Genomic DNA, 23,523 nt, shown 5'->3' on the forward strand with positions numbered 1-23,523 from the left:
CAGGAAGAAGTTCCAATAATTCAATCCCATAAGAAATGCTGTTCAGTTCATGCATTTCTTCTGCCACAAGGAATTTTACGGATTTATTCACAACGTCAAGTTTTAGACAACATTCATTTGAAGCCACAGTAGTGGGACACAGTGTATATGCCCAAATAACTGGTGTTTGTTTGGTATTTACAGTCCTCCATGCAAATACATATATATACAATTCTATAAACGTTTCTCTTTGAAGTTCAGCATGATGACGGCAGGATGTTTTTTATGTCAAACAAACAAAAAACCTCAACAGATGCTGCGTCATGTTTTCTTTCAGCAGATCGTGATGCTGGAGTCTGTGAACTCAAGTTTTCAAGTACTGTACAAAACAGGTCTAACATACAGTTTATAACTAAAGTTGAACTCTTTGCTCGTGGGAATAATCACCCTCCCACTTGATTCGTGCAAGATTATGAATAAGCAGGTTAGAAAAAGTCTGTTTCCTTGAGGAGATGAAGGCTGTGCTGAGCTCCACTGGCTTCATGGTGGCCATGTTCAGAGTATTTTGGATATAAAGAGTAGCTGTTCTGTTCTGATTAAGAGTTCAGTTGGTTGTTGTGCGTGTGGAGCTCCTATTATACTGATCCTGGACAAATTCCTCGCTCAGGCTAAGGATTGGCACGCTTCTTGTTCATGGCCTGCATCAGTTCTGACATGAAGTCTCCACCTCCTCCTCCTCCTCCTCCTCCTCCTCCACCTCCTCCATGCAGCGATGGTGTAGTCCTCTTTGGCGGAGCTGGAGGAGTCTTCCTCAGTGAGCCAGAAGGCCGTACCGCTGCTCTTGGGGCGGCATTTGGTGGAGGTGGAGGAGGTGGTGGAGGTGGTGCTCCAGCCCCTGTGAACATTGGCTGAGGTGGAGGTGGTGGTAAAAACCCTGGATCCGGCGGTGGGGGAGGTAGAGACTGGTCCATACCCCCGAAACTAGCTGGAGGAGGCGGTGGCGGGAGGGAGCTCAACAGCGGTGGGGGAGGAGGAAGTGAACCAAAGCCAGTGAGAGGAGGAGGGGGTGGAAGGAAGTCTGGCGGTGCCTCTGAGGAATCGTCGATGGGTGGGGGCGGCGGAGGAGGTGGGAGGTTGTCCATTGCAGGTGGAGGTGGAGGGAAGTTGGTTGGCAGGTGTCGCTGGGGTGGGGTTGGTCTTGAGGAACTCTTGGCAGCCAAAGGAGGTGGTGGAGGAGGGAGGACAGGGTCTGGAGGTGGTGGGGGAAGGATCTCAGCCAGTGGTGGAGGTGGAGGTGGGACGTTTCCGGAGTCCTGAGACAACAGAAGATAACATAATGATACGAAATGTGCAAGAGGAGGACGCGTTTTAATTGAATATATTTGAGTTTGTCTTGGACTAAACAATAATAATCAACAGATAAATTGCTCATGAAAACAATCATTAGCTTCACCACTGATGAAGAGTTTTGTACCTCAGAAACGGGTCCTGGCTGGGGCTTTGGAGCATGACCGTTGGCGTGGCTCGGTGTTTTTGCTAGCAGACAAAAGAAACACTAAAGTGAACACACTGTACAAGCAAAATCTCCACATCGGGGCTGTTTCACATCAGTGAAACGCTCAGAGCAGCCTGTGTGTCGTTCTACCTTTGATGGTGGGTGAGGGCGTCGATAGACTGGAGTCCGATGGAGTGCTGCGGTTTGTCCACACGGAGCTGACAACAGCCTTCTTCTCAGCTGTTTTATAGTTTTCATACAAGGACACTCCGTACTGAAAGTGCAGGAAACACACCACAGAGCATGAGTCCTGGCCAAACGGAGATTATTTGCTGTTATTGAAAGCAGAGCTAAGTTTACCTTTGCAATTCGTATCCCAGTTACCCAAAGGTTCATGGTCCAAGCGTCGTCACAGCACAGGTACTTGATGTACTGAGACTCTTTTTGGATCTGAGGATGCTGTAGAGACAAACCCGAATGGTTAACAGATCGGGATAACACAACACACACAACCCCACCTTTCAGCATCACATACATTAAATGTGAAATGAGCTGTTTTTTGACCCAAACAGGCAAACATTAGCCCCTTCTTTCTGTCGTCCAAACACTACTGTATGCCATTAACACATTCAGAGAGTGACGACATCCTCTGACTCTGACTAAGAGCGTTAATTAGCTCACTGAATGGGTGATTCAGTGTTTGACATGAGATGAATGGATGATTTTAAATGAGCTCTTTGCTGATTTAGCATTGCACTCTTATCACTGGACTCACATTGAACAGTATCAAAACATTTTGCAAAACCGACACAGCAGAACCAGAGATCATCTGTCTTCTTCCTCTTCAGACCCTGAGGCCTACATCACCAACAAAGCAGCCCGACTGTTGACGGCTCACTCAGAGATTCAGGTGTGTTATGCTACTAGCGGCTAATGTAGCCTCAAGTAGCTAACCTCCAGAAGAGACGAGGCAACACCAGTTAAAAGGATATATTTAAAATTCCTCTTGTTTGGAATAGTCCAGTCATCATTTCTGAACATGAACAGACAAACAGATAACCGAAAACTAAAAGTGCCACTGAGTGCATCCTGTAATCCAGTGTTAGGGAAGATGTTTGATGCTCAAATAGTCTTTATAGTTGGATTTATGCTGGTAAGTGTACACATTCACAGCATTTGCTGTGCAGTGAATACTGTATGAGTCTGACATTAATCCCAGTCAGCTGCTTCCCCCTGAGGAAGAAGTTGACTTCCCTTAATGTCACAATATCAGTTGTACATAATGAGGATGTATTAGTGATCACCTCAGGCATCTCCTGAATATATAACATCTGAGTCATGAAGCTAAATTGTTCTGCTCTCGTCCTTGAATGGCTGCAGTGTTTGGCAGCCCGTAAACACACCCCCACCCTCCCCCCACCCCCACCCCCACCAATGTGTTAAAACACACCCTAATTGAACACTTTGGCAGCCAAAAACAGCTTCAGTTATTATTGTATCACCATACTATCTACAACAACTGAAGCAGCTTTTAACAAGTTTGACTGCGTGATTCTTAAACAAGGACAGGAAACTATGCGAAACCCGGCCAGCCGCCCAAAATGTCCACTCTGACAGGTCATTTTGCTTCGCCCTTGTCCGGCATCACCTTAAAATCTCCTTGTTTCTGCTCAAACCTTGAGGACTCTGTCTTTCACTGGCGGGTAATTCAGTTTCTTTGCCTCTCTAAGCTCTTTCTCCTTTGATCCTCAACAACTAGTCTAATCGTATCTGCTGATTCTAGTATTTCCCAGACAAGACAGGGGAAAAGAAAGAAAGGAGGCAGACTTTCACATCCCTTTAAGACTGACCACCAACCCATCTAATTCTTGCCTTTTTCAAGTCAGTCAGCGTTTCTTGCTCTTAAAAGAGTACAGTAGGTTTCAAGTACTCATAATTAAATACACGATGCCTTTACAGTCATTTCTTTTATTGGGAACTTCTTGTTCACTTTCTCACCACTTTAAGGATAAAAATGTCGCCTTTCACTTCTTCAAATTAAACTATTTATTGCATTTCACATTTGCAGTAAAGCAACCGGCTGTGCAGCTGACCACACGCTCGGAAACCATGTAACAATCAGTTCTGCACCATGCAATACACTGCACGGTCTATGCCTCTTAACAGCAACTAGTAAAAGTGGCACACATTCACACTGTTACTGCAAATGTTTTCTGTGGCATCGCACTTGAGGGAAGTTGTTGCTTCTCTGCTGTCAATTCAACAGTGAAAAGGTTGTGTGAGGCAAACTGGACTGAGAAGACAACACATTCAAAGCCAGCTTACCTTCAGGACAAAGCAGAAGTCAGTCGGGGCCTTGTATTTGCTCTTAAAGTCTTTGCCGTAGTAGACGTTTAAATTGTCAAACTGGACAAAGCAGACGAGGTCACGGGATGACTGAAAAGAAATGAGGGTCATATTACAATGATGTACAGTTGTTTTTAATTTCCCTGTTTATTTCAGGTGCAACAGTGGCGGCTTAATGTTCTGTATGAATGATGTGTCTGGGAGTGAGAGCTCCTGTACAGTAAGTGAATACTCTGCAGGCATCCAGCAGGGAGTAAAAGCTGTAGTTAAATTCAGCGTTGCATGAAACAGCAGAGTGCTTCATAAAGCAGGAAGACTACACTTTGTAATCCCAGAGAAAATGAAAAAAAATCAACCTTATATTTCTTATGATTTCAGCTGACATCCCATAAATATCTCAGTATCTACAGGATTTCCATCTTTCACCACTGCGGCCCAGCTGAATGTATCCTGGGTTACAGCATTAGCTGCTGGACGTGTGTTTCTAGTCTTTTGACCCCTGACCTTGGTTTTCCCTTTGGGCACGTAATAGAGTCCTGAGGCCCTCAGCTGGAAGAGCCGCTGTTTCCAGGACTTCTTGCCGTCTTCTTTGAGGTGCAGCACTGCCTCGAGGTCCGGCACGATGATGGAAGTCCCGCAGAAGTTCTCCTGCAGAGGGGAAGAAGGGATGAAAGGGGTCACTGAGAGGACCTCCCACCGGGAACACTGTCACTTTCAAGAAAATATTGCACTGATGGTGTGTGTGTGTGTGTGTGTGTGTGTGTGTGTGTGTGTGCATATTTTACCTGTATTAATAACTCCTTGTCTTTGTCTTTTATGTCTTTGAGAGCTTTCTTATCCTTCTTCCATAGATAGAAGTTCTGCAGGGATAAAACATAAAGTGCATTAATGACTACAGTCAGGCTCATACAGGAAATACACGCATTATCATTTCGAGCATGTTAGCAGGCAGTGGTGGAAGAGGTATTCAGATCCTTTTTTCTGAAGTGAAAGTACTAATGAAATACTCCACTAGAAGTAAAAGTCCTGCATTCAAAACCCTAAATAAGTATGATCAGCAAAATGTACTTAAAGTATGAAAAGTACTCTGCAGAAACATGCTTCCTCTTGAAAATGGGGTATTGATCTCAGTGGGATTTGCCTGATTAAATAAAGGTTGATGATGAACATTACAGCTTTAATGTGTGTGAAAGAAAACTGAAGTCAAATTTTAAACAAATATCAGAACAAAACATTGTGAGAAATCTTCATTTTCAGCTTCCAAAAACTCTTCAACTCTGCTCTTTGTCCCTGTGTGAGTGGGGTAGTTGGATTCAAAGCCTGGGCCTTTGTTTTCATTGTGGTGAGAAAGAGCCTAAAGGAGATTTCTATTTTAGTAGCTCTTGTCCAAAGTTAAAAACCGTAAATTGGTCGTGACGTACTGTATAAAACAGATCTGTCTTTTTTGGGGGGACATGGAAGACATGATGGAGTAGTTTAAAAATGAGAGTATCTCACCGGTTTTTCCAGCCCGGCTATTTGTCTCAGCCAACAGACCGAACCCATTAAACGCTCAGAGATTATAAAGGGTTCCCATTATATCAACAAACATGCCAAGAAGTCCATGTCTTTTGCCTGAAGCTGTTTTGTCTGATATATTACAGCGAGGACATAAATGTAAGAGGTCGTCCTACATGGAGGAAAGACGTCTCATAATTCAGACGACTCAACAGTGAAAGTAGCCAGATGGTGCTGAGCTGAAACAATGGAGACAGATTTGCTCAAACCAAGGCCAGAAATAATGAACAAGCAGTGTTGGACATTTGAGACACCACACGCACATCACCTCTGATCACTCGGCAGCGGTTCAGAGGGCTGTATACACGACGAGGGGACCAACCTGTGGGTTTTTGAAAACCTCGTTTTTCTCGCCCCGCTCCTGAAAGAGGATTTTGTTTTCGCTGTCCCTCGTCCACGCTAAGAGAGGCTCCACAAGGTTCTCGTGGTCTTCAAACGTCCGTTCTGTCAGATGAAAAGCAAACTTAGCCGTCAGCAAACCGTCAATAGCATCCAGATTATCCATTTAGTTTTTATGTGATTAAAGCAGCTTTCAAATCACTCTGATGGTAGAAGTTTTACTTGGAGACAATGAGTGAATAAAGTGAATATTTGTGCAATATAGATGTATTCTTGCATGTACACATGTCTTTCTTGATGCTGCCACCAGGGGGTGCCAAAGTCTGAAATTTCTTAAGTATACGCTAAAGGTTTTTTTTGTCTCCTTATACCTCTCTGAATCGTTTAGTCTATCAGACATCAAACTTTAAGTTTGTTATCTTCTTGTATGACCATGTTATAAGTAAAAGTTGTGCGTTTAAAGGTTTTTTTAATCAAATTAAAAGTAATCGTAAAGAACGAGCCTTTTCATTACGATTATTACATCCTTAAGAAGTTAAAGCTGCATTTTAATACTGAAGCTGATTCAGAGTGGTGCCACATTTATCTACAATGCAGTCCATAGTTTGGGGTATTTCTGATGCATCATTTATTATGAGCTTATTATATATTTTGTGTAAATGTACCTGGAGTGGAGTCAACATGAGAATATTAACCGTTCAAAACAATTTAAACAAGTCTGATCTGATACCTCAAAGGTTATGGTTAGGCAACTGAAGTGGTCAAAACTCCAGCAACACTTCACTGTATGTATAAAGACAGTCTTCAGTGGGAGACCAGCATGTTTCAGCTCGTGGCCTTCATCAGGGTCAGTTTTTCCCGTCTCCACACACCTTGAAGTGGGTGAGGTCCTGCCAGAAATCTCTCCTCTAAGGTTAGGCAACTAAAACTTGTTCAAACAATGATAATATAGGTCATTTCAAGCTCTGAAAAACAACCAATGGTGTAATTTTTTTTTGAGTAAAAGTGAAGAGTGAAATACATGTTTACCTAAATTGTAGTTAAGTACAGTACTTGAATAAATATACTTGCTTACTTTCCTCCTGTGCAGTAAACACAGCTTATCTCTACTCTATTGGCCATTAAGGATCATTTCTCAGCACATTCAAACACTAATGACAGCACTCTGGCTTTGGAAGATTAAAAATGTCTACAGTCTACAGTCCATTATTATTTAAACCGCAGCCCTTAACAGCCTTTAATCCCACTTTATATTCTCCATGTCCTCCGTGTTTTAGCTTTGTGCCATAAAACATGTCAAATCTTAATGCTTTAGCGTATGCACAGTAGTTCACTCTGTCACGAAATCTTTAAATCAGCTGAGCTCGGTTCAAAGTCAATTTCACAGCCGTGCAATTGTCTATTTCAAGTGGAATGAATTAAGGAAGGGCTCAATAAAATACAGACCCCTCCATTTGGTGGAAGGACTTTAAATAGCACTAAACCTCAAAAACACATTAAGGGCAATTTCCACCTCCTCCTCCTCCTCTCTGCCCACCCACACGCTCAGTGCCATAGATCTCCATCGTGTACTGGGCATTTGACTGTAGTTTAGCCATGGTCCCCAATTACAGGATCCCAGCCGAGGTGGAGGTGCTGTAGGCATTAAATAAATTGCTGCCAGGGTTCCAGTCCATAGTCTGACTATTACAATCATTAAACGGATGGTGTGACTTTGCTGCTGGAGTGAGTTATTAGGAGTAAAAATCCTTTTGAACTGCATTAACCACTCGGTGCGTTTCGGCGGTGTGCATGGCGAGCACATGGGTGACTTTAACGCTGAAGATCTGTTTGAAGATAGCGCTGCTGTTCAGCTCTGAAGGCGTTTATTGGGCATGACTGGCCTCGACTTTTTGTTGATAAAGTTTAAAGGTCGGAAAAACAGGGGGTTTACAGGCGTTTAAAAATGAACTCAAACAGTTTCCAGTGTCAAGCCGTCATATTTCTGCATTACTCACACCCCGTCCACCCTGTGCTCATGAGTCAAATGACCTAAACATAAAGTTTTGCAAGGATGATGTGCTTTAAATAGCTGCGTCAGACAGCTAATTTAAACTTGGGCTATCATTTGGTTAAAAATAAACTGTGATGACCAAAGGGAAACACACATTTCCTCATTTGTTTTGCACTGGTGCCGTATATCATCCTTACCATTAGATGCAAAAAGAGCCGTGTGAACTATCCAGAGAATAAAAGAGTGAATCCCTCTTTAAAGGTTTATCTACAGTCAGGTGTTTACAAGCTCAGCCCATATAAAAAGTCTGCTTGATGTTTTTCTTTTTTAGCGTTAGCAATGCTACAATCCCAAAAAAGCTTTCTGTAAAGAGTTTCTGATTGCTAATATCTGTGCTGCAAACCAAAACCAAAAACACATGAGTGAGACACACAACGGCACAGGGTGACATGTTCCTTCACTACAATGAACACCAGTACTGTAGTTTTTATTGTGAGTGAATCCCATAAACACGTTCTGCTACTGTAACTACTAACATGCCAGATGTGTATTAATCCGCTGCTGAAAATAGTCCCAAACAAATGTGCCACTTACTGCTGTTCGAGTGATGTTTGCTACAAACTACAGTGCCCAGCAGTTTTAGGGAATTACTAAATACAGACTCTTATAGCAAATCTATATATTGCTGATTAGGTCTTTAAAGATTCACATCTTCAGCTGAGACTGGGAGCCACATACATGCTGGGGAAATCTTACAAAAACACATTCTTGGTTTTGGCCCTCTCATGAAATTGGCTGAAAATAAGACAAACATGGACTAATTCCAGGCTTATCCTTTAATTACGTGTTTCATGGCTTAGCTAGCGGCATATAAAATTACTTGAATATAATTTTCAAGCAAAATAATATTGACTTAGATGTTATTGCTCACGGAGGTTAATGACTTTACCATCAGTATCTCATTAAAACAGTTTCCAGACAGAGTAAAATGACGCCCTGTTCATGACATATAAGATTCTTATTCTTATAAAACACGAATTATCTCTTTAACAATCTGATGAAGTTGTTAGAAAACAGAGAAAGCAGGTGGTAACGAGCAGACAGACAATCTGAGAGTCCTGCAGCTGAAGTAAATATAGCACCGACGGCTCAGACGGTGGATTGAGATCATAAGGCTTCTATTTCCGCATGACAGGGAGGATGACTGACAGTGTCCAATACAGCAAATTAAACCCACCTGTCTACACTGTATATGTGTGTGTGTGCGAGAGAGGGATAGAGAGAGTATAGAAAAGAGAGGAGGAGGAAGAGAGAGATGGATGGGAGTAAGATCAATGTTTCATTGTGAGCTCGCTGCAGTGTGGCTGCCATCGTGCCAGTAAAAACACAGTCCATCACTGGAACCTGAATGAAATATCCCACCCTGCACACTGTGTGTGTTTAGTTCACAATTCATATAAAAACACACTGAAGGCTCGTGTTATTGAAGTGGCAGTCTGCATTACTGCTGCACTGTGTTTTTGTGGTTCTGTTGATGTGTTTGCTGCCCAGCTGGCACCTATTCCTGCTGCGTTTCTGCGCTAAATGTACCAGAAATCGCTCGTCAACAAAGCAGCCAGTTCTCTGATTCATTCCAAGCTGCTGCTGGAAACGTGCACGGATTTCCCCTGAAAATACTCCACATCAGAGATTATTGATGGCTTAATCATTGGTAACAAATGCTCTTCAGCCTCTTACAGTCTTCTCAAGCACTCCTTAATCTGTGTATGTGTCATCAGGAGACACTGCATTTCTCTCTATAGATATGCTGATGACACACAGCTTTATGTGGCTGTGTCTTCTGATGCCTTCTGAAGACCTATTGATGCTATTTTTAGATGTTTTATTATATGCATCTGTGCCTGGATGTCGCAAAACCTTTACTTACAGGTCAACCAGGATAGAACTGAAATATTAGCTATAATCTGTCGTTTGTGACAGTTTGGCTTTTGCTTTCATTTTAGGTTGCAGTGATATATTGTTTCATGTGTAGAGTCATTTCACCTATTTTCTGATCTTTATACTTGGCTTATATTGCATTTTCTTGTCTTACTGATGCTGTGTCATTTTAAATTGTTCTTTTGTCTTCTTCCAGGAGGACTAGCAGCCACTTTGTGGAAGCTAATTGGGATAAAGACTAAAGATAGAGAGAAACTAGCCTTAAAATTAAATTTTCCAGGATTTGCCCTAAGCCAACAGGCTAGAAACCTCTCTGTCGTCAACGTGCAGAATGTCACTAAATCTGCTTTTTATCATCTGAAAAACGCAGTTAAAGTGCAGCCATTTCTCATTCTGAGTGATACAGAGGGACTAATGCATGCTTTTATATCCAGCAGGCTAAAGCCCTGCAAAGCTCTCCTTTCTGCTCTACCTAAAAAAGTGGTAAATCAGCTGCAGTTTTCTGACCAAGTGCTGACTAAAACCAGGAGGGAACACATTACATCCATTTTAAAGTCTTTAGATTGGCTTCCTGTCATTTTCTGTTTCACTGTGCTCTTGTTTTGAAATGTTTGTATTGTCTTTTATGGTCTGAGATACATTTATTGTCTTTTATCTCTTCTATTGGTTTTGTTTCACTTTATTCATTTCTATTTTTGTGTCCATTGTTGTTTTACTGTTTGTTTTTCTCTTATTATCAGCCCGATTGCCATCTGTAAAGCACTTGAATGGCACCAACCTGTATGAAAGGTGCGATACTGAAGCAGTCAGAGCGCTGTGCAGCCTCAACCACTTGTCACAGTATTTCAGGTGCTTTATTGCAGGAACTCACCGAGATGCAGTTCAGCGTTGGTCTCACACAGGCTCCAGTCCACGTTACAGTCACAGTGAGTCTTCTCAAACAGGTTGTCCAGGACTTCCCTGACATTCTGCCTCTCGTCCACCATCAGAGTCTTGGAGCTGCCGTCGTTCAACAGCACCTTCACCACCAGCTGTCAGGAAAATGTGACTTTATTTTACTTTGCTGGATTTTCTCTGACTGAAAAGAAAAATGTTCAAACCAGTGTGAACTCCCGCATAAAGGAATAATTTGACATTCTTGCAGAGAGTTAGACGACAAGTTTGATACCACTATCATGCCTGTACAGTAAAAATGAAGCTGCTGCTAGCTGCTGGTTAGCTTAGCTTAAAGAGTGGAAGCTGACCACAAATTCTCAGTTTTTGTAAAGATTAGACAAATGAGGTATAACATGTTAATTTGAGCTGCAGGGGAACTGGGAGATTATTTTAGCTTTGTACAGATGGCCGTTCCCCTGTTTTAGATAAGATAACCTCCTGGCTGTAACTTCATATTTAACGGACAGATATGAGACTGACATTGACCTTTTCATCACACAGGGAAGTCAATAAGCGTGTTTCCCAAACTGTTCTTTGAAGTGCTTTTGCCTCTAACAAGGTTTTCTGTCATCTGCTCGACAGATTGAAGTTAAAGCATGTTGCAGACGGCAACAGGTGTCTGAAATGTGACATCAAATCGAGCCTTGAAGCACATGCAGCTTGTTTGTTTGCCAGTTTAATTACAGGTTACGTACAGTAAATGGTTGTTTCTGTTTCCTAATGTTAGTTTCATTGGAAGAGTTGGGAGCATCAGCACTTCTGTCTTTCTGTTCTGTTGAACTTCTCTGTGGTATTTGTCTCTTTGGCTGAGACAAACTTGGCTGAGATTAATTTTACTCTGGAGTGGAGCAGCGCTTTCTTCACAGGCTCATATGGCTTCACACTTCCTCTCATCTGAAACAAATCCAGCTTTGGGAAGCCGAGGGGCTTCACAGAACCAAGGTCAGGCAGCCGCTTGCCTTGTGTCATAAAAATGTGGGTTTCAGAGATGTTATCACAAGAGGATTTAGAGCAATAGATCACATGTAACTCAGTCTGGACCTGGAAAACAATATGGGTTTGGCATTTGCTTGAATGAAATGTCACTGGATATCAAATTATTTCTCTTACAGTGCTCTCAACATGCAAGGAAGGTGTCTTCAAAATGCATGATCCGTGTCGAAAGCATCCGGAACCAGTGGGTTTATCTGAAACCTAACAACCTAAGCCTTCAGTGGTTTCTGCAGAAAACCACTGAGAGTTGCACCTTGCACTCCTGTGTCTAACAACTATGGAACAGATGTTCCTGTGAAAGTGGCCAGTGGTCTGTGTTTCCTTATATCCACACACGCACTACTTCCTTTTAGATTTTAGACAGCTTCTAAGAATTTAGAATTTATAATGCAGTCCCACCCATGTAACTTACAACCCTCAGCCAAGTGCTGAGAAGTGTATAAATATCATCATCACCTGTGATGAAAGAGATGGTATGCAATTGGCGCAAAACTATTTGGTTTTGCATAAATGCTGCGGTGAGGCCTTGCATGCAAAACCACATGTCTGCGCTTTTGTTGACTGCTTTGAAGATGAGAGAGTGTCCACATATCACTCAAAGTGGAAACTGTGCTGTCCTGCAGGACGTTGGCTGGATGAAAAGTGGCCATTCATTACCGTGATTGATGGCTCCTCCACAAGAAAAAAAAAAAAAAGAGCCGTGCTATGTTTGGACATTACGTCTTTAGCAGTGATGTACATGTAGCCGTAATTCACAGCGCCTTTAACGTTTACTGCTGCCAGCGGATGAAAGATCAGAGGAGCGCACTTCAATGCATCTTACCTTTTTCACTTTAGCTTCTTTGAGCTTCTCAAGGGCAAGCTTGATTTTGTCTGCTTTCATCTGCGCCTCGAGCTCCTCCTAAACAGAAAAAACAATAATATATGATGATTATTATATTGAAGAATAAATGCTCACGTCCTTCACAGATTCACTGCTCCCAGACCAGGAAATAGTCCAGTCCATCACTGCATAGAAAACCCCAAGTTTACTTGGGTTTATTGTTACATTTTAAAGGTGCTGGTGGCCAGATTTTGCTCAGGTTCCAGCCTTTATGCTAAGCTAAGCTAATCTGCTGCTGGCTGTAGCTTCATATTTACCATATATACACAAGAGTACGATCAATCTTCTCATGTAACTCTACAAAAAAGCAAATAAGACTGTTTCCCAAATGTTGACCTATTGCTTAAAGGACAGATGTGGAGAATTTACTAGCATCTATTGATGAGGTTGTAGGGTGAAACCACCTGAATATCCCTCCACTCCCCCTCCATTTCCAAGCATGTAGGAGAATATATGGTGGCCTTCACTTAATCTTAAAACATGAAAGGCACTGTCTAGAGCCAGTGTTTGGTTTGTCCACTCTGGGCTGCTGTAGAACATGGCCGAGCAACATGGTGGACTCCAATAGATCCCTCTGAATCCTACATACTGGACCTTTTGAAAGAGTGCTGATGGTGAATGAGGGGAAAAGATCAAACTGTTCCAAGTTATGGATGTAGCTGTTCAAGGACGTCATGTTTTGCTGTGATTTTAGTTTAAATTTCATAACTGGAGTGTCCATTCGAGAGTTTTACTTGGGGCATGACATCCAATCTACTGGATCTCACTTAGCAGGGATAGGATACCCTTTCCCTGGCTTAGAAGTCAGGTGTTTTTACATTAAAACCCTGCCTCTGGTGCAGTTTTAATGAACTTGTATGGGTTTACCTAACAATGACACATTCTCTTCCTCAGCACAGCTGGTGTTTTTACCTCAGGAGGATGAGGTAACAAGCCCTGCTAAAGCAATAAGCTCCCGTCTGGCTTCACCCCCCCACCCCCCACCCCCCAACTGCCACATCTTACCTCCCCTTCTCCAACCTTTGGTATTGATCCTGTTACTCTTTCCTGCCTCATGGCTGTATGTGTTTGATCTGTTCCAGACAGACTCTCTGCTGTTTCGCCTCACAAGTCTCTGTAACTCTAACAGATGCCTCCATCCAGCAACAACTTCACCATGATCTCACCGTCCTTACTGTTATAAGAGAAAACCACTCTTCCCAGTTCCACAAAGGCAAAAAGAAATCAGAACTTTATATGCTGGGAACTGGTGATGCTTTTGTTGTAATGCTGTCTTGTCACGCATGGCTCAGAAAGAAAGACACACCACCAATAAAAACAGATTGTGACATTATTGTCTCTTCCCGCTTCATGTGTCTTGCATATCATATTTTACGAGTGCACAGAGACATTCTTGTCCTCTTCACTCCACTTCTGCCATCCATTATTATCACATTCTCCTTAAACATAGCATAGCAAACAATATCAGTTCTCTATTACTCTGAAAAGCCTTCATTAGAACTCTCACTTCTTAAATATTGGACCACTTCCCAGCAGAGAGGTTAAAAGGTTCTTGCAGAGATGCTTCTCTTATCATTCAAACTACACTGGCTCACCCTCGTAGGCTTTGCAGACTGAGGAGGCGGAGGTGGTAAAGGGGAGGCGGCAGAGGAGGCCGGGGTGCTAACGTTGCTGCCAGTGCTGCTCGCTGGTGATGTTGGGGAAGCGAGGGAGGGGGCAGGGTGTGTGCTCAGGCCCTTTGGTGGTAGCGGCAGGTCTGGCGGGGGCGGTGACGGCACCTTCAGACCTTCTATCTCTGCTGCAAGTTTCTCTTCCGTTGCGTTGAGGTCAGCCACCAAATCAGCCATGAGAGCATCCAAATCATTGTCTTCCAGTTCATGGAGGGACTCTGTGTTAGAAGAAAATCAGCTTATTTGGCAAGAAGTGACTGTTGTTAACAATCTGAGGTGCTTCCTAGCTTTTATACTGTTTGACCACAGATGGCTTAGTTCCTTTTTTTGAAATAATGAGAATTGAGAACTTTCATTATTTAGAGGTTCCCTTCTTTGTTTTCATTACGCATTGCAATCAAATCTAAATGAGGGCATTTCTTCAGTTTCATTCGTCATTTCCCTTTCTCTTACATGAGGTTTAAAGGCTGATGGTGCTGCAGGGTAGGCTGGGCTAGAACAATAATTAATCATTAGCCAGTATTTACAACGCATAAAGCCTTAATAAAGTACGGCAATGTGTGTCTGTCGGTCAACCACTGGACTGATGGTCTAGACTGAATCATCTCAACCACTACTGGATGGATTAAAATGAAATTTTGTGCATACATTCATGACGCCCAGATGACCTCCTGACTTTTGCTCTAGCGTCACCATGAGGCTGATATTTGTTATTCACAGTGAGTGAAAGTAATTTGACCTGAAGATCTGTACAAATAAAACTGATTTGACAAGACTGAAGTGCTTAATTACATAGCTACTAAAACGACAACAAGGAAAAGGGAGAGCACAGTGCTAACAACAGATGCTGTAACCTTGCTTTAACATTAGCCTGCTTGTTTTACAGCCCATAAGAGGCAGAGTAATTACCACGTACAGCGACCTCAATCTTCGTCTGAAATCACCCCTTGAACAGCAGCCAAATGTACTGCAGGCCAACTGAATGCTGTTCTTCCACCTCTTCACATCACTACCAACTCTCAGAGCAATCTCGATCTTTTTGTAGATAATTGATGAAACATGCGATACATCCTGCCCTTGCACAACTGCAGCGTTGTACTAAGTCACTGGCAAAAGTTCACCGCCCAGCTCTTTGTGGTATTTCTACACATGACAGACAAAATGTTAAGTCACCATTCAGGTCGGTGAAGCCAATGGAGAAGTTGACTTCCTTGTCGGTGCTGGGGAGAGGTGCGGGAGGTACTGTTTCCTGACCGAGACTCTGCAGGGATGAATGAACAAGGCAGTGTGTTTATAAGAGCATGAATACAATATCTGCACAGGCACAAGACCCCCGGAGGCTCAGAGAGTTAATCCACAACACATTCTGAGAGCCCTGAAACATAAACTGTCCCCAAACATTATGTAAGAAGGTATATCTTTACACGTCTAGTGTGGCATGTGTTTTAAAGTATTATGCCTAACAGGGCTTCTATGTGTGGTATTAAGCCCCCTGGGTGAAATGGCGGGCTGAAAAAAAACAAAAAACATCAAAGTGACCAGCAGGGCTTTCACTTAGAAAAAAAATGTGCAATCTCGAGCTGGCTTATGAAGCTGCCATTTGACCTCCCCTCCAAAAGAGAGTGTAATTTATGGTTGTTAGATGACCACAAAGAGTGCCCCCCCCCCACTGTGTCTGCTGTGCTTGTCAGTCCGGAGTGTTGCGATGATCGATGGTGGGTTTTAGTGAGTTTGTCAACTGTCTCTAAAGAAGAAAAGTCTATTTACTGCAGGCAATCTGCAGAAAATGTGTTGTTGTGTTCAGTATGTGTTGCATGAAAGGTGTGTGCGTGTGTGTGTGTGTGTGTGTGTGTGTAATCAAAATTTAAATTGCAAAAGCAAAGAGGAGCTGATGAATATTACTGTGACAGCAAAAAGCTCATTTCTTACTTTACACTGGAAATTTAATACAAATGTCATTTATCAAATCAACTTTTTGGACTATATGTACATTTTACATAATAATGACATAGTAATTTACCTAAAGACTAAAATTATGGCACCTACATATTGCAGAAAATAAGAGTGAAGTAAGAATAATGCAGTGAAACCAAAAGCGAATGTTGAGCTTGCTGCACAATACAACTCGAGGCTGTTATGAATTCATCAACTCTCTCTGATTCACCTGCCTCTAAGCTGTTATTTTTTCTCTTTTGCTTTGTTGTTTTGGTCAGTTTTTTATTCCTGCAACTATAATTGAAACTCAATTTTTGCAAATTGCTTTGAACCATTGATGCAAAATATAGAATATATTGAAATCCTAAAATAATAATAATAAGAAAAACAAAACGTATTGATGTATTTAAATGCATTTAGGTATTTATTTTCTGTTTCAAAAGCAAACAGTGATGAAGTTCAACTTTCATAAGAACTAATGAGTAATGTATAATAAAATAGGTAAAATAGGAAGAGATGTCGAATGGAGAGCTAGAATAAAACTGCATGACTATTCATACTTTATGCCTCATGGTTTCATGACAACAGCCTTAACTCACCTGAGTGAGGAGGTCCATCTCCCCCAGCAGGTCAGTGAACATGGCGTCAATGTCTTCCATCTGTTCGAAGTAACAGAATCAGTGTCAGACACAAAAATACTTAAAGATCAGTGCATCAATGACCTGCGCCGATTGGTGCTGCGAGGACCAATCAGAATTTCCATTGATTTGATGCGGCCGTCATGACGAATGACAGCGAGGGAATGCGTGGAATGAAAATCCATCAACGCGGTGACACAGATGATAAACACACATGCATGTCACACACACCAGTGGTGAGGCTCAGCACTGTGGCTTTACTCTGAAGCGTGTGCAGTTGTAATACGGGCCCTGAGGCCGTGTTATCTTACAAAACATCTCCAACCAGACTGAAGGAAGAAAAGTATGCAACTTCCAGGCATTCATTTTTCACCAGAACTAGTTGTGTCTTGTTGCCCAACGCTGATCTGGAGTGCAATGCTTTTGCATTTTCTGTCAAATTCTGATGTATTATTTGCTTTTTAAATGTCAGATCATCATGTTTTTCTTGTGGTTTTCAGCTAATCTCTGAACTGGTAGGATCCTACTTTTGAATGCTACACTGGCACGAGTTGCACCTTATTTTAAGTCATATAGCCTGCAAATCATTACTGCAATCAGTCCTATAATGTGATTAAAGGCCATTTATGTGACATAATTACGTATAAGAAACCACTGTATAAAGTGTGCATGCTTGCATACTGTGCTAATACTGACTGCTACAGATTTCTAGAGTTTAACCAAGACATGGATGCATGGAGTCAAATATCAGCATCGTCAAGATTAATAATTACAATCTAAAGTAGAAAAATAGCCTGTGGGATGACTGGAGAAGCTGTGTTTTCCCAGAAAACAACTCCTGAAGATTCACTGGAGATTTCCATCTGTAATTATGACAGTTTGCTCACACATGTATTAGCTGAAACCCCATTTTCTCAGAGCAAATGTTATGATGGGCTAGAGTGTGCAGTCAAAACAGACTCCCTGTTTTCTTACAGTGGAACACAACCAGCAGTGAGGGTGTCAGTGGGAGTTCATTCAGTTACAGCACAGTGGTGATTAGATGGGGTTTTCACTCTGCTAATGCCTGAAATGTAATGTGCTGTGTTGGAGCTACTGTACAGCTCCAGTCCTCAGTGACTGGGCAAGTTTAGGAAGTTTCAACAACTGAATAAGTCAATGAAATATCTCAACAAATGAACAGTCATGGTTCCCAGATGATGCGTCCTAATGACTCACCTGACCTCTCATCTAGCACCATCATGAGGGTTTATGACTTAAGACTTAGCCTCAGCTTTACTTTGCATCTTGTGCTAATTACCAAATGTTAGCATGCTAGCACGCTAAACTAAGGTGCCCACGGCAAACGCTACCTGCTAAACATCAGCATGTTAGCATTTTGATGTTAGCATCTAGCTTTGTTTGGAACAAAATATGAATAAAGCTGCTTTCTGTTCAGTCAGGACATTAGCATTTGGAACAGTTTAGCTAGGTTAGCTTCGGCTATCCTATGACTGAAAGGGTGGGTTGTAGCATGATTATTAAATGTATAACTATGTCGAATGTGCTTGTGCTCAGATGAACATTATAACAGCTATGGTTTGTGAAGGTTTTGGTGTGGTTATAGTTATGGTAACACATGATGTTCAATGACTTCTGTAAATATCAGTCGGACAGATTGTGGCTACACACTCTTTATGCACTGTTTTTTTATAGGCCGCGCTTCGTGTTAGCCACTAACCCAGTCCTCACTTTGTTTTTCTATTGCTATGGTCCATTAGATCTGAAAATAGTACCTCTAACAAAGCGTAACTCACTGCTTTTACTCCTCAGTTTGGAATCTGTGTAGCAAACTCTTACATGCAACAGCCAAAAAGAAAATATTTGTAGAGATTTAATCAAAAGCAAAGTAAGAAGCCCTCCGTCAAACTGTGGAGGGGACAAGAGTGACTGATTGTGTTCCAGGCAAGAGTTCATACAGCGCTGTGACATGATGTCTCGTTTGAATGTGAAATCGATCAATATCGTTCCAGCATTCAACAGATGACGTCTGCATGTAAAGCTTATGAGAAATGGTGTATCTTCTGATTCCACAGGTGATAATTCACAAAGTATCTTACTTTATGACTACATTTCTAACAGTGTAGGGCAATAATTTCCGTGTGACGTGTATGTGTGGGACTTCCTGTTGTAGCATGTGGGCCTGCCCCTCCACCCCTTTACACAAATGGTTTGCCCCTAGGAGGAAGTGGTAAGTTTCCTGCCATTTGCAATGTTGAAATCATATAGGAAATGGTGTCATGAGAAGCCACCTGCAAACTCAACGCTACTGTTTCCATCGCTCACATGATGTCACATTTGAATGTTCTGAAAACATAATTTTCATGAAATTTGTTTGCGATATTCTGCACGATGGCAAAACAAAACAACGTTAAGCTATTGCGGCTAATAGCTCTATTATTTCCTCCTTAATTATTTTCATTCCCTCTTCTTCCTGTGGTGCCCCTTCTTTTTGTTATGAAAACCACAATCCAACAGATCCCCCTGTAGCAACCACAGTACCGTCCAGGTCAACGTCAGCTCACTTCGCTCGCTAACAACCATGCAGAACATTTATACACTGTGGGTGTCGATGCCGTTTTCAGTGTGTTTTTTTAAAGTCACACAGGGAAAAAATGAGTGGCAGTCAGGTCACTGCAGGCGGCCGCTTTTAGAGGCCAAATGCATTAAATGGAGCGCTCCCAACACTCATACAGTAAAGAGAAGTTAAAGGGTGACTGTAGCATTTGTCAAACCTTGAAAACAAACAGGCTTCTGCTGATGGAGGCAGATTTTTTTTTCTTGTGAAAGCCAAGTTGGATTTCACTTCTTCTACAGATAAATACACCCAATCTTAAGGATGTATTACACTTTTTTCATACCTTATTTGTAGGTGTGACATTGCAAATACTTCTGAGAAGAACCACAGAAAAAGTGTTAACCTTAAACTGGGGCCATTACAACCATATTAGAGTGACTGTCAGTACAGCCTATGAGTACACTTAAAGGAATAGTTTGACTGATCGGCTTTCTTCCAGAGTTAGATGAGAAGATTAATACCACTCACATGTGTCTGTTAAATATATCTTAGCTTAGCATAAAGACCGTAAACGGGGGAAACAGCTAGCCTCGCTTCGTTTTAACACAACAAAATCCACCTACCAGCATCACAAAAACTCATTCACAAACAGATTTCATCGTGTTTGTTGAAACTCTACAGAAACCACACAGAACCTGGCTAGCCAGTCATTATGCTAAGCTAAGCTAACCCCTGGCTCCAGCTTCATCTTTGTGTACAGTCATGTGAGGTATCATTCTTCTTGTCGAACTCTCAGCAAAAACGTGGATATGCTTATTTCCACATGTCCTGCTAATGAAAGAAAAAATGACCATGAATAAAAGAAACTCACATCTTTGGCTCAAGCTATCAGGGTTGTGAAATCATGCAAGATTTTTATCAGTAATACTGGAGAGCCTTCACAGTTGGAAGAGAAAGTTGTAGCATGACTAACATTATTTGAAAGAGCCATTACTGATACATAAAGTCCTCGGAAGTGAGCTCAGTTTTCCATTTTAATCCAACAAGTTTCTACACGTAGGACAAACTGATGACAACTGGAGATTGTTTTCTGTAAGGTGAGATGTAGAGACTTCTGGGATAATTTTATTTCCCTTCAATAACTGCATTTACTCTTCAACAAAACTGATATTTGTGAACTTGTGATTCATATTCACATTACTGTGGATGTTACAGCATGAAGAAGTACAATCCTAAAAGTGTGTTGATGCCGCTTTTCACCATTTCTATTTTCTTCTCAGAAACCGCTCTGAAAATATGTGATTTGTCAGCATCCATAAATATTATTGGAAACACTCGGGCATGAAATCTGGCGCCCTTCCAAACCCGCACAATGCATTGTGAAAACACACCACCGTACATCTGGTATCCAAAGAAATAAAAGAGACAAAAATATAGCATGCAAGCGACTTCTGCATTCCTCCAGAACATGATTTTTCCTCCCTAAATAATCTCAAATATATGTTTCAGCCTCTCCACACATGTGCAACTGAGGTTTCAGGCGAGAAAATGGAAACCAGACAACAACTTTAAGTGGCCGTATCGAAGCACGGTATGTTTACCATAATGTACAGAAACTCCCTCTCTTACTCGGGTAAAACATCTATACTTGGGTCTCAGGCAGATGTGTTTGCTGAACTGGGTGTACTCTAGTGTAAAAAGAGCATATCAGAGGCTCTGCATTGCAAACAAAGCGCCAAAGGGCATAAAAATCCAGGAATCATAACTGACGTTAAACAACACACAAGATGGTATCTGCGTTTGCTGGAGACAGTTTGTACTTTTGTAGAAATCAAACACAGACACTGATTTCACCAACAGGTTATGTTTACATTTTGCAACATTCTTTTGAGCATAATACCCACTTGCACATGAGTCATTGGACTGTCATGGCATATATTGCAGCGTTTTCTGGCTTGACAGCAGCCAAAGACAGAAAACACCCGGTTAACTAAATCGTTTTTTTACACCATCATTCCCAGTGAACTTTTACACTTAGTCTAAGTAATTCTGTCCATTTTTAAGTGATTTAACCTCATCTCAAAAGCCAAATGTACAAAATGTTCCTATACTCTGAAGCAAACTGACAGCACTATTAGCTTTAAAATAAGAGGCCAACCCTATCGGTTTCATGTGGTTATTGAGTCATACAGCAGTCTGAAATGAGAGCCGGGTCCACCCAGTTGGAAAGCAGAGAAGAACACATATGAACTAAAACTCTTTTCATCATAATACGCCTGATGGCTACCTTATCACTGTACACTGATAATCAAGCCTCATCCCAAGAGAACAATAAAAAACAATAGCTGCTCTGTGCCTTTTTTGTAGTGTTTAAATCTAATTTGACAAGCAAAAATAGCAAAGCTCCTTATACAAGACAGTCAAAGTGAGAGGAAAGCAGCTGAGTGTTTGCCGTTAACTGAAGTTACAACATCCAGTTTAAGAGAGATGTAACTCACCTTTTCAAATGTTTTAATCCTTGTTTCGCCAGTTAGTTTCAAGATAACAGCGGCATGGACATAAGTTCCACCTCAAAGTATTATTCTCTAACACAGCTCAGCACCAAAAAAGCAGTCATATATAGTCAGATTTGGGTGTGCTGGTGTGGATTGCATCTGGCTCTCTGACTGTTCACTTCTTCCTGCTTAATGCGGAAGTTCAGGTTCAGACCTGTCACTGCATTCCTACCGAGGACCTCAACACTTTCACAACAGTCTTGTCTAGGCAGCACAGTGCCGTCCCCCTTAACAGCCTCCTTTACCTGCACTGTGCTGCTATTGCTGGAGAGCCGCAAACCTGGACGGACCAGGAGAAAACTGCTAGCAGGTTTGCCGTGACTTCCAGTCATGCCGCTGATTGACAACCACTTGAGAAGATGAAGTTTTTTGCAAGAAATAAAAAAGTGAGGTCTCGGTGGGATCTAGAGAACGGCTGAATCAGCACGAGGAATGCGACGGCCTCGGTTAATAATTCACCTCACTGAAACTGATTTACAGCAGCTCTTTAGGCAGGAGTGGTAATGTGGCACGTCACAACGCTGAAGGATACCAGACTCCAGCTGAGCTCCGGTGATTGAAATTCTTCTGAAAAATACACTTTCGCCTCTGGACAGATCCATAAATGTAGAATTATTTGCTGCACTACTTTTAAATAAAGTTAAAATAATCTCAATCGGGACAGTCTAGGTGACTCTGGCATACAGAAATTGCTTTCACTCACGCTCAAGCGTTTTTTTCTTTGCTTGAAATCAGGAAGGAATATCTTAAGACACTGGTGTGGTGCAACAAGGTCAGTTATCTTCAGGGGGAACCAGGGAGAGTCAAGCTGTCAAGCTATGAATAGCCTCTGGCTCTTATCTGCAGACACAGATAGCTCTTTTTATTTGCATTTCTCCTTGAGCCAACCTGGGAGGCCAAAAAACAAGATCTTCTTTTTTAATCTCATCTGACAGAGGCTCCATTATGATGCTTCTATTACCTTTCCCCCATTGCTACCCTCATTTTCAACTCCTTAATCTGTTCGAGAAGGAAAATATTACTTTCCATTTGCATTAGTTTGCTATTATTAGCACTTCTGTGTCCCATTTTCCCCCAAAACCAGCCACCTCCGATGGGAAAGGCCGACCACCCTCTCTGTGGCAAAATCCTGTCATCAGAGGAGCTGAGCGCCATGGGGGGAAACCAAATAACCTTGAACACGTCCAAGAGCATTTCGTGGCTCGCGATGCATTAAACAAACACTCGGGGTACAGGCATGTGTCCCAGCCAACGCTCATTTCCTCCCTCTCTCAGGGGTTGACAAACAGATGGACGGCGAAAGCGGCCTCCCATTAGCTGCGGGCTTCTCCTAAACACCAGCCCGCCGGTGCTCCAGAGAGCATTTCTCAAACAGATACACTGATTAACAGCCGTGGAGCTCGGTGGCAAAGAGAGCGGTGATTTTTCTGCTTTGTTGTGCCTTTGCAGTCACTCTTCAGTCACTGAGGGTGGTCCCACAGTGTGAATACTTGTAATGGTTTTTGTCCATATAAGCATCAGCTCGTACATCATGGTATGGAGTCAAGAAACTGTCCAGGATTGGATTTTTTAGTGTGTTTCTTAAGTTTTGTCCATTGTGAATAAGGTACAAGCTGCAATAGTAAGCCTTTGCAGGCCGTTTGGTTTTATAGTATTGCAGCAGCCCAGATGGTAAGGTGTGAAGTGTGAAAGGGGGCATACATTTAAGT

At 42.1% G+C, this 23,523-nt stretch overlaps 1 protein-coding gene across 1 annotated transcript; it reads right to left on the reverse strand.

Moving 5' to 3' along the window:
• Window positions 1-2: 2 nt before the first annotated feature.
• On the reverse strand, window positions 3-21,932 carry apbb1ip (amyloid beta (A4) precursor protein-binding, family B, member 1 interacting protein). Its single transcript, XM_070986408.1, has 14 exons — window positions 21,758-21,932; window positions 16,664-16,723; window positions 15,303-15,390; window positions 14,055-14,347; window positions 12,400-12,477; window positions 10,519-10,678; window positions 5,700-5,821; window positions 4,606-4,680; window positions 4,325-4,468; window positions 3,800-3,910; window positions 1,835-1,933; window positions 1,625-1,748; window positions 1,454-1,515; window positions 3-1,292 (listed from the first exon to the last, which is right to left on the reverse strand). The coding sequence occupies exons 2-14, from the start codon at window positions 16,721-16,723 to the stop codon at window positions 648-650; spliced, it is 2,061 nt and encodes a 686-aa protein (XP_070842509.1). The 5' UTR covers window positions 21,758-21,932; the 3' UTR covers window positions 3-647.
• Between the last annotated feature and the right edge of the window lie 1,591 nt (window positions 21,933-23,523).

The sequence above is a fragment of the Chaetodon trifascialis genome, chromosome 18 (genome assembly GCF_039877785.1).
Source record: "Chaetodon trifascialis isolate fChaTrf1 chromosome 18, fChaTrf1.hap1, whole genome shotgun sequence".
Taxonomy (NCBI): domain Eukaryota; kingdom Metazoa; phylum Chordata; class Actinopteri; order Chaetodontiformes; family Chaetodontidae; genus Chaetodon; species Chaetodon trifascialis.

Bases quoted from the DNA above. Each gene is read 5' to 3' on its own strand.
- apbb1ip (XM_070986408.1), bottom strand. From the start codon at position 16,723: ATGGAAGACATTGACGCCATGTTCACTGACCTGCTGGGGGAGATGGAC. The intron at 10,679-12,399 runs GTAAGATGCATT...TTTTCCTGACAG, and splicing joins AAGAAGCTAAAGTGAAAAAG to CTGGTGGTGAAGGTGCTGTT. The intron at 1,934-3,799 runs GTAAGCTGGCTT...TTGTCTCTACAG, and splicing joins ACTTCTGCTTTGTCCTGAAG to CATCCTCAGATCCAAAAAGA.